At 35.8% G+C, this 17,829-nt stretch overlaps 2 protein-coding genes across 4 annotated transcripts; both read right to left on the bottom strand.

Moving 5' to 3' along the window:
* Nucleotides 1-412: 412 nt before the first annotated feature.
* LOC147542029 (kxDL motif protein) lies at nt 413-3,280 on the bottom strand. Of its 3 annotated transcripts, none has more exons than XR_015239619.1 (4): nt 3,120-3,280; nt 2,263-2,415; nt 681-839; nt 413-609 (listed from the first exon to the last, which is right to left on the bottom strand). XR_015239619.1 is itself a non-coding variant. In XM_086672797.1 (3 exons), exons 1-3 carry the CDS (start codon nt 3,236-3,238, stop codon nt 737-739), a joined length of 375 nt encoding a protein of 124 aa, XP_086528923.1. In that variant the 5' UTR covers nt 3,239-3,273; the 3' UTR covers nt 413-736. The 3 variants fall into 3 exon arrangements, 1 of the variants encoding a protein (XP_086528923.1); XR_015239620.1 differs by having other exon boundaries at nt 660-839; nt 3,120-3,274; XM_086672797.1 differs by having other exon boundaries at nt 413-839; nt 3,120-3,273.
* A 7,150-nt stretch (nt 3,281-10,430) lies between these two features.
* Nucleotides 10,431-12,062, bottom strand: LOC147542030 (uncharacterized). Its single transcript, XM_086632629.1, has one exon. It carries the CDS (start codon nt 12,060-12,062, stop codon nt 10,431-10,433), a length of 1,632 nt encoding a protein of 543 aa, XP_086488755.1.
* Nucleotides 12,063-17,829: the final 5,767 nt, after the last annotated feature.

Below are 17,829 nucleotides of genomic sequence, written 5' to 3' on the forward strand. Positions count from 1 at the left end.
TGTTTTTCCTCAGAAGATGGTGAAACTATCGGAAGTGATCAACTTGTGGACAAAGCAGATTTTCACTTCACTTGTCCATGGAATGGCCAACCTTTTGGAGATACCAGAGGAAAGATAAACAACTTAAACTATGCCACTAAACGTACTAGATCGTGTCGAACATGGGTAGTTAGGTTTCTGAATGTCTGATGTTAAGGGGGGTTCAATGCCAGGAAGGCATGTTGGCCAACAGAAAGCTAGTGCACGCGCAAAAACCTTGTTTTTTCTGTATTCGGCAGACTAAAATAGTGCGCACTCCGGTTTCGGGATAAAGGGACGTAAGGGTGGGATTCTAGCTTGAGAGTCTGCTATCTGGCCCGGAATGCATATGTACTGTGCAACTATTAACCGATCAACAAAAAGAAGTAGCTTATTCCTCAAAAATAATGATCACTGATCACAATAAACAGTTAAAAGATAAATTACAGAATTGATGTATGTGCTTAGACCAAGTCAGTGTAAGACATATCAACAACTTTCTCCATCTACCCTCTTTTTGCAGAGGCAGAAAATCATCTCCTCAAGGCTTGAGGTTTCCCTACAGACCATTACCAACAACTATTCTACAGACTGCATTTCTTTTAGCAAGGGTAGTGTAAATCAATCAAGAACGATCGCACGTTTCCTCTGCGGGTACTTACTTCCATTAACACGCTCAAGACAATTGGTCCTTCACACTGTTTCCAGAAAGTGATGGTCATTGAGGTCTTTCAAGGTCCGGTCTTTGATCGAGTTCCTTTGTCGTTGAATGATCTGGGAATGCATCTGGATACGTAGCCACAAGTTTCCCTTTCGTGCTTCTGTATTAAACAAACATAATCTTTAGTTCAAGGACGTGAAAATCTGAAGCAATAATAAACTTTTATAAGGAAATATGGCACTAGTACTTATAAAGATTAAACAGTTGCATTGGTGCAAATTTAGGGTCTAACTAAGTTAGTGGAAATCTAAATATGAGGAGAATTGTTGTAATGAAAACATCATGCCTTGAGAAATATTAGAGCTCTTGGTAGAGGTCTAAGAAAAATTTAGAGCCGATGTTATTGTTCCGACATAGTTGGATAAAAATAAAATGCAGAAGATAGTACATGACAGGATTACACAATAACCATCTACTCAATCGATATTGATTGTTTGGTTCAAAACAATTCAAACACAACTATTTCCCCAAATATTGAGAGAGCCAACGGCTTTAAAAAAATATTAACGCCCATTTGCAGTCTCTTGGTTCAAATTTGATTTAATAATGATCCCTGTATCTGCAAGTTTTCCTTCCCATTTTAACATGGTCATTGTGAAAGCTCAGTCCTAAGTCCTAATCGAATAATTTATTAACAGTACAAAGAAACATTTCAGGCCAGGCAAACCAAGGACATCCATCATATCCTAAACCTGTAGTATTGCTAAGATAGCATCCCAACTATTGGGAAGCCTGGATAAGAGTGTTGTATCTCATGCACTCCCTTCAATAAGTATCACATAGTTTGGGCCGATATTTTTGTCAGTTGCTTGATTCCTTGCCCTCTAAATGGCCAATGATCACAGAAGCTTTCGGACATTCTTACAGATCTTAAAGTCTTAACTAAGTGCCTCCAGAAAGTGTGCCTTCCTCCAAAACTGGAAGGCACAATTATATCTTGAGCTTGTCACAGAAAATAGAGCAAATATTGAAGTCGATTTCTCGGCTTATGTAAGTGGCCAGACTAGTTACTACAATTGCTGGTAAACACTTCCTACACTAAATGTAGCTTCTCTGAGTGTATGGTTGAGCATGGAAGGAGTACATAAGTTACATAACCTTGCCATCAAAATAGTAGTATTTGCAATTTTAACTCAAAATAGAAGCTGACTAACTGAGAATTCACTAGCTATGCTTCTTTTAGTTTCACTTGATTTCTAATTGATAATTTAATCGGTGTCTTCATATTATGGCTTGGTTTCATATGCCGTAAAAATTAAGTAATAAAAAGAAATGGCGATTCCGTGTGTTCTTAATTGGTCAACAGAAGACATCCACAAAATATCAAATGTTCCTTTTCCCTTCTTCTAACTTCTAGGAAGATAACTAACATATGCAAGAAATGGTGAATTTTCAAACTTGCAAGTATGTACCGTAGAACGGAACCACATTGCAGTTACCGACGAAAGATAAAAGGAATAGTTTCTCATGGTGAAAAAAGACCACTACATATTCGACATAAAGTTATGGAGTTGACGTCATACCTCAGCTTCTGAAAAATGTAATCAAGATCAGCCTTCATAGACCTCAAGAGGCGTGTATTCCTTGAGAAATCACTAGAGACTTCGGCAAAGCATCGCTCTGAATAATCATTGAAATGAGACAAGATCGCATTGCTATCTTGCAGTCTTCCCAATCTGAAAATTTGAGACCAGGACATCAAGGCATTCAATAAAAGTAGTCATGAACATTACCTATTACTATTAAGATTCCCGGCGACGCGGAGCAAGTGTGGCTTTGAAGCCTATCACGTGTGGGTCTAGCTCTGATACCAAGTTAAGTTTGTAGAGATGACCTAGACATTATATTCTTGGTTGCTAGATCACCCTTCTCCCATATGGGACTATTCGCACAATTACAGTATAAAGTAATAGGTGAATATCGATCTTTTCTAAAAGAGAAAAAAAGGGCTTAGTAAACTGTAACTTCGAAAAAAAAATATAAAAGCAAACTCCTGAAACCAAAGAGAACCCTAATTAACACTTCTTCCAAAATGTACTTTAAGTAAGAGATTATGATATAAACAGAGTTTTGACAAATAACTGAAGTGTTAGAACTATCAAAGCTTCCTCCTTTCCTCAGTTTTCTGTCCTAGTAAACAAAACCTAATTCCAATTTCACAAGAGAGATTCATTCAACATGATCTTTCCTTTAAGATGAATCCCCCAACTCATTTATTTCTTTCATCAATCCAAACCAAAAACAGAGCCCAGGTCAACTGAATATCAACAAATTTGAAAATCAATGACAAAACAGTTTCTCAAGAACAAACCCTAAAATTGAAGTATTAAGAACAAAACCCAAATAAACAGTAAATTCAGCATCAACCCCTCTTTCTTACATGAGGTTTTGAGATTGTTTGAGGGAGTCAATGTCATCGTTGTTAATTAGGGTTTTGCACTGCCGGGAAACCTCTTCCGACGCAACCCTGATAGCTTGCTTTTCGTTTTCCTCTTCCATCACCACTCCCCCAATTTTCAGCAGAAATCGTTTTCATCAATAAAACCACCAAATTACGCCATGGGCTCAGTTTAATTAATGGGCCGGGCACACATTCTTCTTTCCGTCCGGCTTCACTCTACGCCTCTAAACACCATCAAATGGGCTGGGCCGGGCCGGGCCAGCTTTAACAAACTCTTCTGTGTTTTTTTTTTGTTTTTGAGAAAACCGAAAATGGAAGAGGAGGATAAATCTTGATGGCAACTGCTTCTACCGAGACTCGATCTCACGACTTCATAGGCTTAAGATGCATATCCAACCTTTACACCAAAGGGGTGGTGGATGTGTTTCACCTTTTCATAATCTATATTTCAAGTTAACTTTCAATGAAAGTGGTGTTTTAGCTGGAAAGTGAATTACTTCGTTAAGCTAATATATTGGACTTACTAGTCAGATAGGTACACAACCCCATCGACCTGAAGACTCTTGTGGTTAGAGAACATATCTGTGAGGTAATCTATTGGACTTAATTAGACATTTCATTAACTAAACATAGTAATATAGTCAAACAAAATACAAACATTAATCATAAATTCAATAATAGACTAGAGAGTATTAAAAGTAAAGAAGAACAAACATTATATAAGGTTATTGGGGGTTACATTTTCATTTTCTACAACTACCTCAGCCTTTTACCTTAACCACTATATTTTTCCAACTCACAACCCACCCAACACTAACCACACACTTTTACTTCACTCTCTTGGTTTGCTTTTACATAATCAGTAAAGAAGAAAATAAGTTGTGGAGCGTGAGAGATTGGAGAGAGATAGATTAGTTAGAGAGAGAGAGAGAGAGAGAGATTAGTTAGATAGAGAGAACAAGAGAGAAGAGAGAGGAAGAACAGGAGAGAGAAGAGATGATTTGGGAAATGGGAAAATCTGGGTTAATATATTTACATATGATCTGGACCGTAGACATCCTCAACATCATATTTGAGAGGAAGGGTCTAAGTCTAAACACGGTGAAGTTGAGGACTTAAGTATAATTCTGCTTTAATACGAGAAAATCATGTGATTCCAACCCATTTGGCCACGCGTCATCGTCCCATTGGTTCGCGTTTCTCTTCGCTTTTACAAGTCGCTCCAAACAACATTTCAATGCTGTTTAGAGTGAATTCCAAAAGCGATTCTAAAAGCGAACCAATCAGACATCGGCACGTGGTAAAATAGTCGGAATCACGTGAATCTCTGAAAATTGTATCTAACGGTAAAAAAAAATAACGTTAAGTAGGGGTTATTCACTCGGAACTTTTATCAGATCTATAAAATTGTTAAGACCTTTGAAATTTTTAAGTAAATATAAACTTTTATTTTAATTATTTAAAGTTTTGATCTTAAAAGTTTTAAAATTTAAAGTTTTAATCTTCAAACTTTAAATATTAAAGCTTTAAATGTTAAAACTTTAAATATTAAAACTTTTAAGATTAAAATTTTAAACATTAAAACTTTTAAGATTAAAACTTTTTAAACATTAAAACTTTAAATATTAAAACTTTTAAGATTAAAACTTTAAATATTAAAACGTTTAAGATTAAAACTTTAAATTTTAAAACGTTTAAGATTAAAACTTTAAATAATTAAAATAAAAGTTTATATTTACTTAAAAACTTCAAAGGTCTTGACAATTTTATCTTAAAAACTTTTAAGGTTATCATCCTTATGCGTTTGGTTGTGGACATCTTCCACAGAGGAAGAGAGTAAACAAGCTTGGGAGGAACCAAGGTAGGAACTTTTACGGATGTGGCGCATATAGTCCTGAAGGCGTCCCCAGATGCGGCATCCTCAACATCATATTTGAGAGGAAGGGTCTAAGTCTAAACACGGTGAACTTGAGGACTTAAGTGTAATTCTGCTATAATACGAGAAAATCATGTGATTCCAACCCATTTGGCCACGCGTCGTCGTCCCATTGGTTCGCGTTTCTCTTCGCTTTTACAAGTCCCTCCAAACAACATTTCAATGCTGTTTAGAGTGAATTCCAAAAGCGATTCTAAAAGTAAACCAATCAGACATCGGCACGTGGTAAAATAGTCGGAATCACGTGAATCTCTGAAAATTGTATCTAACGGTAAAAAAAATAACGTTAAGAAGGGGTTATTCACTCGGAACTTTTATCAGATCTATAAAATTGTTAAGACCTTTAAAGTTTTTAAGTAAATATAAACTTTTATTTTAATTATTTAAAGTTTTGATCTTAAAAGTTTTAAAATTTAAAGTTTTAAAGTTTTAAATATTAAAACTTTAAATATTAAAACTTTTAAGATTAAAATTTTAAATATTAAAATTTAAACATTATAACTTTTAAGATTAAAACTTTTTAAACATTAAAACTTTAAATATTAAAACTTTTAAGATTAAAACTTTAAATATTAAAACTTTTAAGATTAAAACTTTAAATAATTAAAATAAAAGTTTATATTTACTTAAAAACTTCAAAGGTCTTGACAATTTTATCTTAAAAACTTTTAAGGTTATCATCCTTATGCGTGTGGTTGTGGCGCATATAGTCCTGAAGGCGTCCCTAGATGCGGCCATTTCAGGTGGGCAGATTAAGTTTGTTCAGACAATGTTTTACCTGGTGCAACAGGAGCATCAAAACATAACAATTTTAGTTTTAACTTATGTGCCTTCCACAGGAGAAAGCTAATATGTATACATCATTGCTTTTATATATTGCTTGCCCTAGAGTTGATGGTTGAGCAAAGTCTCCCGTGAAGACCTGAATAGGCTCTGTTTGTGTAAAATAACTCAGCCAGACAAATACAAATAACACACCCCAGTCCCCATCCCAACATCATTAAAAGTCTGACCAGACATTTGATCAGATTGCTTCAAAGCAGATAGTACTTCCCCTGGTTCTGTTTTCCTTCCAGCTTCTTCCCTATACTCACTCCCTTTCACCTTCATTTCTTCCATCTTTAGTGTCGTCTGTCTCTGTCATCTTCTCCTGTATAACAAGTTCAGAATTCAAATCATTAGATTCATGGAGCATAAATCACATACCAATTGATATCTTCCCATATATGTGTGTGTGTGTGTGTGTATATACCTTGGTTGTTTGACCAGTTTCAGCAGTCTTTTGTTTAGCTTCTTCCTTCTTCCCAGTAGTAATATAATCCATAGCTCTATGATCTGAATCTTTTGTTTAGCTTCTTCCTGAGTTTTCTCAGTAATATAATCTTTCCCCTCTTCAGCTTTCTTCATTGTTACATCCTTCCCTTCCTTAGCTTTCGCAGCTGCATAATCTTTATACTCTCCCATCTTCTCCCACGTCTCCTTCACCTTTTGGGTAGCACTATCTACATACTCTTTAGCCTTCTCAGTAGTATAATCTTTAGTGTCTTTCGCCTTCTGAGTAGCACTATCTCCATACTCTTTAGCCTTCTCTTTTTTTTTTAAGGATAAATATATTAAGAGCTAAAGCAGTCAGAGTGACATTACAATACATTTGTAAAAGAAAATAGATAATACAACTCCACATTTTTTTATCTCTCCTTCCTTCGAGCCCATTTAACGAGTTTGTCCGCATGAGAATTTGCATTTCTATTTGTGTGACTAAATTTAACCTGTTGGATATCACGCTTGGTGTTTCTAATACTGCGAACAGGGACGGAACCAGAATTTATTTTGGCCGGGGGCCGAACTAGGTCATAAATGAATTTGCGAGACATACACAAATAAGTCATAAAAAGATTCCATTCTATCCAAAATTACCACTTAAACATCAATTCCATCCAAAATTACCACTTAAAAAAATCAATTAAGTTATAAACATTAAACACATATAAGAAAAATAATCTGAGATTACTACACCCAGGGGCGTGTTTGAGGGGGTGCGACCGGTGCCGTCGCACCGGGCCCTCTCAAACCACATAATTTTTTATAGAGATAGGGGACCCTAAATTCTGATTAGTTATATTAATTTAGCAGTACACAATGAAACAAGATGGTGATGTAGCTGAATTGGTAAACCATTTGAATGTTATAGTAGAGGTCTAAGGTTCAATACTTATTGTTATATCTTTTCGTGGAAGGAGTGTTGTCAAATGTGTAAGGTTTTTGCATAGAAGTATTTGGAATGAAAAAATACACAACTTAGAATAAGTATTCAACTTCACGGAAGGAGATAAAATTTTTTTCTTATCGAACTTAGTTTCTTTAGAGATAATTACTAAACATATAATGTGTGAAAAGAGTTTACGTTTTGATATCACTTTTTTGTTTATTTTATGAACTCGTTATTATCTCCAACTATTTCTAACATCAACTATTTTCTTCACAAAAAAATAACAACTATTAGTTATGGTTTTAAGTTATGGATAAAGTGATAAACTATTAGTTTAGTTTGTATGTTTATGAAGTCGAATACTTATTGTTCTATCTTTTCGTGGAAAGAGTGTTGTCAAATGTGTAAGGTTTTTGCATAAAAGTATTTGGAATGAAAAAATACACAACTTAGAATAAGTATTCAACTTCACGGAAGGAGATAAATTTTTTTTCTTATCGAACTTAGTTTCTTTAGAGATAATTACTAAACATATAATGTGTGAAAAGAGTTTACGTTTTGATATCACTTTTTTTGTTTATTTTATGAACTCGTTATTATCTCCAACTATTTCTAACATCAACTATTTTCTTCACAAAAAAATAACAACTATTAGTTATGGTTTTAAGTTTTTTTTTTTGAAAGCCAATAATATATATGAAATAAAGTTACAAAGTTAGACCAAAGACTACAAACATTACAAGTTCGGGGACTAACTAGTAATATGTTAACATCCAGTGGCTAGAACATAAACTTAATTTCTAGAAGGGAGGACTGACTGAGCCAGGTCATGTGCCGCCCGATTCGAGTCACGTGGACAGTATTGTAGATCCAGCTGTTCATCACGCGCTTTCTTCCTGAGACCGTTGATATTGTGTGATAATCTCCATGGTATGTCCGGATCAACGGCTGTCATCCATTCCACCAAAACCCTAGCATCCCCCTCTATTATAAGAGGTCGGCTGCTCCACTTCTCAGCTAGGGTTATCGCCTCTTCTAGAGCGGCGATTTCGGTGATCAGAGGGGACTCCGGTTGGATCTGCTTCGTTCGTATACCTAGTATCTCTCCTTTATCGTTTCTGGCTATTGCAGCGCAGGAAGCTTCTGATTCTTTGAAAGATCTATCGAAATTAATCTTAATCTTACCTTCTTGAGGTGGTATCCAGTTAACCTGCAACGAGTGGTTAGTATTCAAATCAGAAGGGGAGATTGATATATACCTGAGGGAGTCCTTCACACTCCACCAACATCGTTCCAAATTTGGGATCTGATTCTGAAAATGGAGGGTATTTCGCACTTTCCACCATTCCCAGTAAAGATAAGTTACTCGATACCAAATCTCCTTTGAAATATTTGTGTTATTAAGTATATAGGTCATGGTTTTGATTGGATCTTCCTTCATAAATGGCAGCTCCTGTAGACCTGCATAGTTTATTAATCGATGGACTACTTCACATTCTGCAAATAGGTGGTTTGTTGATTCCACTTCTCCTGTCGAACAGAGCCTACAATCCTGATCTATATGAGGGATTCTCATACCTATGTTGGATAAAAGAGGTAATCATTCATGAACTAATCGCCATATAAATTGTTGAATTTTAGGAGTCATCTGTTTCTGTTTCCAAAAATGTTTCCATGGAAATTGATATGCTTGATCTCCTATTATTGGGTTCTGTTTGATTTGGGTATAGAATGATTTACTGGAAAATTTACCATTTGAAGCTGGGCACCATATTAGTTTATCTTCCATATTGTTGGCATGTATTGGAATATCTAAGATTGTTCTGGCATCATCTTGATTAAAATGCTCTGTTATGACATTTGAATTCCACCTCCCTGTTTCCTGTTCAATTAGATCAGAAACTTTAACGAAATTGTTAGGTAATGTATTGATAAAAGTAAGCATATGATTAGGAGTCGATGGGATCCAAGGGTCCGATCTAATATCAATGTTGTTACCAAACCTTATCTGCCACAGTATGTTACCTTCCATGAGATTCTAAATTTGGTGAAAACTGTTCCAAATATGTGAGCTACCTTGTTTACTGTTGGTATCCCAAAAGTTTTTATCCTTGAGATACTTTGCTTTTAGTAATTGGACCCAAATATCATCTGGATTGGTTAGGAATTTCCAAACGAGTTTAGCAATGAGGGAAAGGTTAGCCTCTTTTATCGACCTAATACCCAGACCACCTCTATGTTTAGGACTACATATGATATCCCAGTTAACAAAATGTAACTTTTTTTCATCCATATTATGTCCCCACCAAAAACATCTCTCTATCTTCTCTAGCTTGTTAATGATACCCGCAGGCATAATTTGAAAGCTTTTAGCATAAGTACAGTATGATGCTAGAATGGACTTAATTAATGTGGTTCTGCCAGCTTGTGTTATGAACTTTTGCTTCCATCCTGAAAGACTCTGATTGAACTTTTCAACTAACCAATTGTGGCTGTCTATTCTGTTTTCCTTCTTGAGTATGAGGGCTCCTAGATACTTTTCTTTATCAAGCATTAATGGAGCATTGAGGTGATGAACAAAAGCATTTACCATCTGCTGGGGAACACCTCTACTAAAATAGAGAGAAGATTTAAAGAAATTTACCTTCTGTCCAGAGAAGTAGCTATAGTGATTCATGATTTGTATTACTGCATTTAAGTTTTGTTGATTTGCTTTACCAAAGATTATGAGATCATCAGCAAACAGTAGATGGGTAACACTAGGAGCTGCTGCATTGATCTTAAATCCTGTAAATGTACCTTGATTCTCATAATAATTGAAAAGGAGTGAGAGAGACTGTGAGGATAGTATAAACAGATAGGGCGATAAAGGACAGCCCTGTCTGAGGCCTCTAGTGGCCGTGAAATCTCCAACATTAGTCCCATTCAACTGAATGCTAAATCTAGCAGTGGTAATACATGACATGATTAAACGAAGGATGAGGCCATCAAGGCCCGTAGCTCTCAAGACAGTTTCAAGAAAATCCCAATTAACCCTATCATAAGCTTTGGCCATATCCATTTTCAGAGAGAAATGGCCTTTCTTAGCTTTAGATGAGTTCATAGAGTGCAAGAGTTCCTTAGTTACAATAATATTATCTAATATTTAGCGGGAAGGAACAAAAGCATTTTGAGTCCACATAATGCTATCTTCTAAGTAAGGTCGGATTCTGTTTGCAATCAATTTAGTGATGAATTTATACACCGAATTACATAAGGAGATAGGTCTAAACTCCGAGGCTGAACTCGGATTCCTAATCTTAGGGATGAGGGCAATGGTAGTCAAATTCAACTGAGGGTCAATCATACCTGAAACAAACGTCTGTTGGATGTATTGGATGAGTTCTGTCCCAATTATGTCCCAGTGATGTTGAAAAAAGTAACAAGGTAACCCATCTGGGCCGGGACTTTTAATAGAGCCCATCTCCATCACCACTGCCTTTATTTCCTCAGGAGACGGAATCCTAGAGATATTGGTCAGTTGTTCAGCTGAAAAAACCTTATAGTTATTAATAACTTCGGTGGGTGGGGGCCCAACTGGTTCTGCCTTGAATAAATTCTGAAAATACTGAATAAATTCCTCTGATATTGTATCCACATCTCTAGCTACCTCCCCATTTGCAAGTGTAATCTGATGAATTTTATTCTTTTGACGCCTGGTTGACATTGCTACATGAAAGGCTTTAGTGTTCATGTCCCCATTTTGAACCCATTTGGTGCGTGCTCTTTGTTCAGCTTTTGTACGTAGAAGTTCTTCCAAAAAAATGATTTCCTCTTGAATTCTACTCTCTACTTGCAGCGTATCTTCTGTCGGATTTATTGATTGTATATTTTGGAGTCGCTTCCTTAGGCTATTTAAGCGATTCTGTATGACTCCAAACGCTCTTTTGCTCCATTGATGGAGTGAGTCTTTTACCTTATCAGTCTTCTCCAAGAAGTTACCCGTCGACATCTCCCATTTTTCTGCAAATATATTATTATAGTTAGCATGTCGAGTCCAAAATGTTTCAAATTTTGATATGGTTTTGACTGGGTTTCCGTCCACCCTTAGTTTAAGTAGAATAGGGGCATGATCACTATTATAGCGAGGCAAATGGAAAACTCCTGCATCTGGGAATTTCATCAGCCAATTAGGGTCGCAAAGGGCTATATCCAATCTTTCCTTTGTAAGATGGTGCATAGCCTTATTATTGGTCCAAGTATAGGCCGGACCATTAAAACCAAGATCAATCAAATTAGCATCATAAATAAATTTCTGAAAATTATTCAAGAATGGGATGCTTGAACTGCCTCCCCATTTTTCGTTAGGATTGCATAGAGCATTAAGGTCCCCCAAACAACAGTACGGGTTATTGGTACTACGAATACGAACAAGTAAATTATTCCAAAAAGTTGCCCTATGTTGAACATTGGGGGGACCATAAATGCAGAAAATGTCCCACTTATCATCCAAAGAGGAAGTAATAGTTGCATGGATCAAATTATGAGAAGAAAAATGAACATCTAAAATAATATCATCAGACCAGTGGAGAATTAAACCCCCACTGCGACCAAGAGAGGGAACAAACATATAATGTGAAAGATTAAACTGCTGAAAACAAGCAAGAGGGATATAGTTAACAATCTTCGATTCAGAGAGAAAAACCAATGACGGTTTAATTGCTCCCAGGAACTGTTTTAACGTCTCCTTTGTCGGGGTGTTCCCAAGCCCACGACAATTCCACGCGAATATCTTCATGGAGAATTCGGCATTTGGGTTGCCGGCACCCTTTCTTTATCTAACACGATCTGATTAGGAGATCTTCTATAATACTTCAATGAACGTCCTTCAGCGAATTGCCCCTCTGTTTCCATTCTATCGTCTGTTGAGGATAGAATGACTACCATTCCTGGACGTGATTGTTCACCATGGTACTGTCTATCAGAGTACAAACCTGTGGCTGCATAAGACAAATCAATGCCCCTTTTTCTGGTTTTACATAAATTAGACAGTAAATCTCCAAAATTAGAGTGAATAGAAAAATCATTATTAATACAAGCTTCACTAGACTCTTCATTATCTTGGCCGAAAGAGTCAATTTCTTTCAATTTATTTCTAGAATTGAAGGGAACCTTATACTCCTCACTATAATTCGGAGTCATGGCTTTTAAAACCTTAGCTCTTTGTTCTTCCGTAAGATTTTGTTTAAGAAGATCATTAAAAGCCAGCATGGTTGGACAAAATTTAATTGTATGGCCTGTGAATCCACATGAAATACAGAATCTAGGCAACTTTTCTATTCGGATATGGACTGCCACCATCTTATAATTAGTTAGTTTCAGATAAACAATGGCCGGGAACTTGCTTGTCAAACTTAATTCTACTCTAACTCGGCCAAACAGATTTCACTTTTTGGCCTCCTCCACAGTAGTAGGGATAAAGTTCCCTAATGGGGCTGCCAATCTATTAATAGTTTCTGCAGTCAATCTAGTAGGTGGTATGCCGTGCATTTGCACCCAAAACCAGGCCGACTCAAACTTCTGGTCTGCCGGTAACACATCGGGAATACATCTTTGTAGGACTATGAGTTCGTCCTGTATGACCCAAGGAGCACTCTCCATAGCAATATCTAACTCAGTGCCTGTAGCAAACTTGATGAGATAAACATTATCTTTAACCTCTGCCAAATGAAATTTGTGAGGACCGTGTATGACCCGAGAAAACGAGATAAAGCTTGAAGAATGTCAACCAATTTTGTACTTTGAAACCAAACTACTCCTTGCTTTTCAATATCTACCGATTGGGATTGCATATCTTCCCCATCGACCGTAATCGGAGGTTGTTCCTCGGTAGACAAGGCGGCAAATTGTTCTAGAAATGATGCACTTGGTTCTCCCATCGTAAACGAGAAATGATGACTAGTAATTCGAACTTGAAAACTAAGACTGATCTCCTAAAGAGCGACTGATATTGGAATTATAGGTTGAAGACAACCTAAATTCGAGAAAAGATATGGCAATTAGAGGGAATAACTTCCAATAACCGCCCGATTTAAAATTCAAACTACAAAAAGGGGAAAATAACTGCCAGAGTAACCGAATCACCACCCAAACTGGTGGCTAACTGCCAAGAAAAAAATACCTCCGCCCGAGAGCAAATTTATCACTTTTTGGTGTGTTTCTAAAAGAGACAATTTAGGGAAGTAGTTATGGTTTTAAGTTATGGATAAAGTGATAAACTATTAGTTTAGTTTGTATGTTTATGAAGTCGAATACTTATTGTTCTATCTTTTCGTGGAAAGAGTGTTGTCAAATGTGTAAGGTTTTTGCATAAAAGTATTAGGAATGAAAAAATACACAACTTAGAATAAGTATTCAACTTCACGGAAGGAGATAAAATTTTTTTCTTATCGAACTTAGTTTCTTTAGAGATAATTACTAAACGTATAATGTGTGAAAAGAGTTTACGTTTTGATATCATTGGAGAAAGGGCCTCAAATATTTTTTTGGCACCGGGCCCACAAATTCTCGGCCACGCCACTGACTACACCTGATAGTTTTTTTCTTTTTAATCTATCAAAATGGAACCCGTCGTTCCTTCAAATCTCTAAAATCATCTATGATGAATTTTGTGTTAAACTTCTGAGCAATTTTCTCTTTAATGTACAAAACTAAAGAATCTGAGAGAAAATTGTCATCCATTTTGTTGGCGTAGCTTTGTTTTAATTATGCGCATAAATAAAAGATCGTTCTACTGTTGCAGTAAAAACAGGAAGAGTTAGCACACGCTCGATTAACCGATAAACATTGGGTTACCTTATTGATTTTCTTGTCTTCACCATCCATAAGCTGAATGTTTACTTATAAAAATATATACAATTGTGTAATTAACTTGTAACTGCAGAGAAGAGAAGAGAGAGAGAGAGAGGAAAAAAAAAAAGACTATTTCTCTAATAAAACATATCTGTTCTCGAATTACATCTATAAGAGACAATCGATTTTGGTTAATGAGAACTAAAAATATGGATGACTCGAAATTATTTATCTTTACAATTAGGATTAATATAAAATTAAAAAAAAATTAAAAAAAATTAATAATTAAAAAGACACTTGGAATAGAAACTTTGCATTGGGTTATTTGAGTCATCATGTGGAAGTTAGTTGGTGGTGGTGATGACTTGGAAACTTAAAATAGTAGAGATAATGGCAGTTAAGGCCATCAAATTAGATCATTGGCGGCCGTGAATTGTGGGCGGTGCACTTTAGGTTAAGTCTTGGGCTGGGTTTACATTTGGTTTGGGTTAAAGAGGAGGGGCCAATAAACTTTAGGTTTGGATATTTTAATAATTTTATATGACAAACAGTGGGGATGATTAAGGGTCAGGGGGGCCATGGCCCCTCCTGGCCCTAACATACCTACGTCCCTGACTGCGAATATGCGCCAAAGATTGCCATTGCACTTTATGCCTGAGGTTATTAAGGTGTTTGATCAAGTTGATGTTGTCGCTTTCAATTAGTATGACCTGCATGTGGTTATTTTCTTTTGCCCAAATAAGACTGTTGAGAATGGCTAATGCCACATTTTCCTCACTATTTCTGGCTCTAGCCGTATGTACGCTAGCAAATACAAATTTTGATTGAGAGTCATATACTATGAAACTGGTACCTATGAGTTGTTCAACATTCACAAAAGATGCATCAACGTTTATTTTAATAAAAGGATGGGGAGGGGGTTGCCATTTGGCTACAGTTGCAGGGCGAGCCTTTAACTGAGCAGGATTAATCCAGGGAAAAGTTTTAATAAGATCTAAAATAGTGTTAACATTGTATAAGGTTTGCTGAAAGCAGTGATCACACATGGTTTTCCATATGTACCATAAAATTGTAACAAAATGTGTATTATCCGCGGTACAACTAAGTTGATCCGGATTCTGCCACGAAAGTATCCATTCAGATAGAGAAGGGATATTAGTCGAGATAATTTTAAAGTGAAACCAAATATTTTTCGCAAGGGGCAGTACAAAAAAGCATGTTCAGTAGTTTCAATTTCTAAACAGTTTGGACAATTTTATGGTGGGGAGTTGAATGCGAGGGATGGTGGGAATAGACCAAATAAAATTCCAGTTCATTTCCTCAGGATGAGTAGAATGGTTAATCGAACTCAGGTGCTGATACGTGGATCGGACGGAGTGATTCTGTATAATCTTTAGTTTGCTTTGTTTTATCAACAACAGTATCTAAAGCTGTTTGATCAGTAGAATAAGAATCATGGGGTTTGCCCTAATTTAAACATGACCAACTATTCCCTGAACACTCTCATCAAAAAAAAAACTATTCCCTGAACAAAAAAAATAAAAAATGTTCCCTGAACAGCTTTAAACATGGAACCAGTTATACCTGATTTTTGTTGTTGCTGCTCCTGATGACTACTTTCATATGTGGATTCATGCATTCTATCTCTATTTGCATCTTTCAGTTCAGCAGCTGCCTCACTAGCTAGGTGGTATTCTGCTTTCTCTTCTTTAGATTGTCTTGATGCCATTTCTTTTTTCTTATGATCAGAATTGAAATTTTTTCTCACAGTTTCAAACTACAGTATTTGGTGTAGAAACCGGATCTGTTTTTGGTCAATTTGGGCAACCAAACGTTGTCCAAATCAAGATCAGGATGGACCATTGGATTCGTCTCGTCGAGCTCTTGAATTTAGACATAAAGTTTGTCAAAATCCGATTTCATATGAATGAGTTATCATTGATTTACTTGGGAAAAATATACGGAAAACTAAACGTGTTGTTTTAGTATTAGTACCGTATTGGAAAAATAAGGAAAGTTTTACTTCCTTATATAGACTTTTCCTTATGTTACTAACAATAGATTGGTTGGGATGATGGGATGCTTGGCGTGGTTTGCACCACGCAAACCACGCATCGCGCACGCGCGGCGTGGGCGAATGGGCGTTTAGGGCGCATTGGGCGCTTTAGAGATTTAATCAATAAATCTGATATATCAGTGGGGATCTAACGGTAGGCGTTTGTGGCGCTGGATCTAAATAGATCCGTTGAGATCTGACGGTCGAAATTAAATCTGTAACCCAACAGTCAAAGGAAACATCCATTCGTCTATAGGCACCCATACGAAGTGGTGCCAATACCCCTATAAATACCATGAGAATTCAGCAAACAAGATATCAATTATTTTAGCATTTCCTGGGCATTCATCTTCATCTTCAAGCATTAGAGTTTAAGAGATCATTGTTCAGAAGTTCATATTACTTACAAAGTTCGTCAGACTATCATAACTAAGAGGTACCATCTTTACTTTGATAGGTAATCCGTTTTATCCTGGGAGACATACACCATTACTGTTGGTACTGATATACAGGTGTAAATTGTCTTAAGGACAGAGGTATCCTCGACTCGGATATTTTACATTTGATTTTTATTTTATTTTATTTTTCACTGTTGTTATCTTAATTATTAGAAGATAACTCTCTCTCTGATTTATCAGATAGAAAGATAAACAGAAAAGTAAGTGTACTCTGTTTTGTGAAATAGAAAGATTAAGAACTATTCTCTCTAAAAGAGAACCAGGGAAACAACATTTGGAAATATTTATGAATTAAAATACAAGGAATATGGGTTTATATGAAGAGAAAGAAATGTTGATGTTGGCAATTGCCACGTGGTTGTATAAAGACACGTAGTACTAGGAGTGATGCCAGGTAAGAAACACCAAAATAGGCATTTCCATGCAGACAAAGGCAATTGCATCCCACATTCCCTCTAATCGATTTTTTGTGATCATCTGGCACACACAATTTTTGTAGTGGTTCGGCACGGTTCAGTTAGTCGATCCGACCTATCCAAATATATTACTTACTTATTTTATGCTCTTTATCTAAAAAGATATGATCATTCTGAGAATAATATAACCGTAAAATGCATAAAAGATTTATGTATTTAACAAAAATTCAGTTTCATCGCTGCGTAAAAATAAAATAAACTAACATAGTGTCGGCTGGTTTGAGCAGTGCCAGACCCAGAGAATCTTTTTTGTTGGGTACATTTGATTATGTTAAATAGTAAAAAATAAATAGATACCATCACCAATGTCGAATTGTCGAGCATCATTAAGGACCTTTATCGACATTAATTATAAATAAATAATTATAAAAAATATGTGTCGTTCAAACTAATGATTTCATGTATGTCATACCAACACTCTTGACTGATTAGATTACGGAATTTAAATAAAAATAATTGGTGTTAAATTGTATAAAAACAAATAAATATCAATTATTTGTTATGTAAGAACAATTTATCTTTAAAAATTATCATAATCCATATTCTGTAAAAATAAAGGAAGGAAGGAAAGAGAGATAACATTGAATTTTAAGAGAATATAGCAAGAAATATACATAAAAAGGAAGTTTTTTTTTTTGTTGAAAATACATAAAAAGGTAGTTGAAGAAAGCATATTAGTATATGATTCAAATAACAAAGAAATTGTTGGTGTCAAAGTGATAC

The sequence above is a fragment of the Eschscholzia californica genome, unplaced genomic scaffold (assembly GCF_041429995.1).
Source record: "Eschscholzia californica isolate CP2 unplaced genomic scaffold, dmEscCali1.0.p SCAF_4, whole genome shotgun sequence".
Lineage (NCBI taxonomy): Eukaryota > Viridiplantae > Streptophyta > Magnoliopsida > Ranunculales > Papaveraceae > Eschscholzia > Eschscholzia californica.

Bases quoted from the DNA above. Each gene is read 5' to 3' on its own strand.
- LOC147542029 (XM_086672797.1), bottom strand. From the start codon at position 3,238: ATGGAAGAGGAAAACGAAAAGCAAGCTATCAGGGTTGCGTCGGAAGAG. The intron at 2,416-3,119 runs GTAAGAAAGAGG...TCAAATTTTCAG, and splicing joins AAACAATCTCAAAACCTCAT to ATTGGGAAGACTGCAAGATA. The intron at 840-2,262 runs GTATGACGTCAA...TGTTTAATACAG, and splicing joins TACATTTTTCAGAAGCTGAG to AAGCACGAAAGGGAAACTTG.
- LOC147542030 (XM_086632629.1), bottom strand. From the start codon at position 12,062: ATGAAGATATTCGCGTGGAATTGTCGTGGGCTTGGGAACACCCCGACA.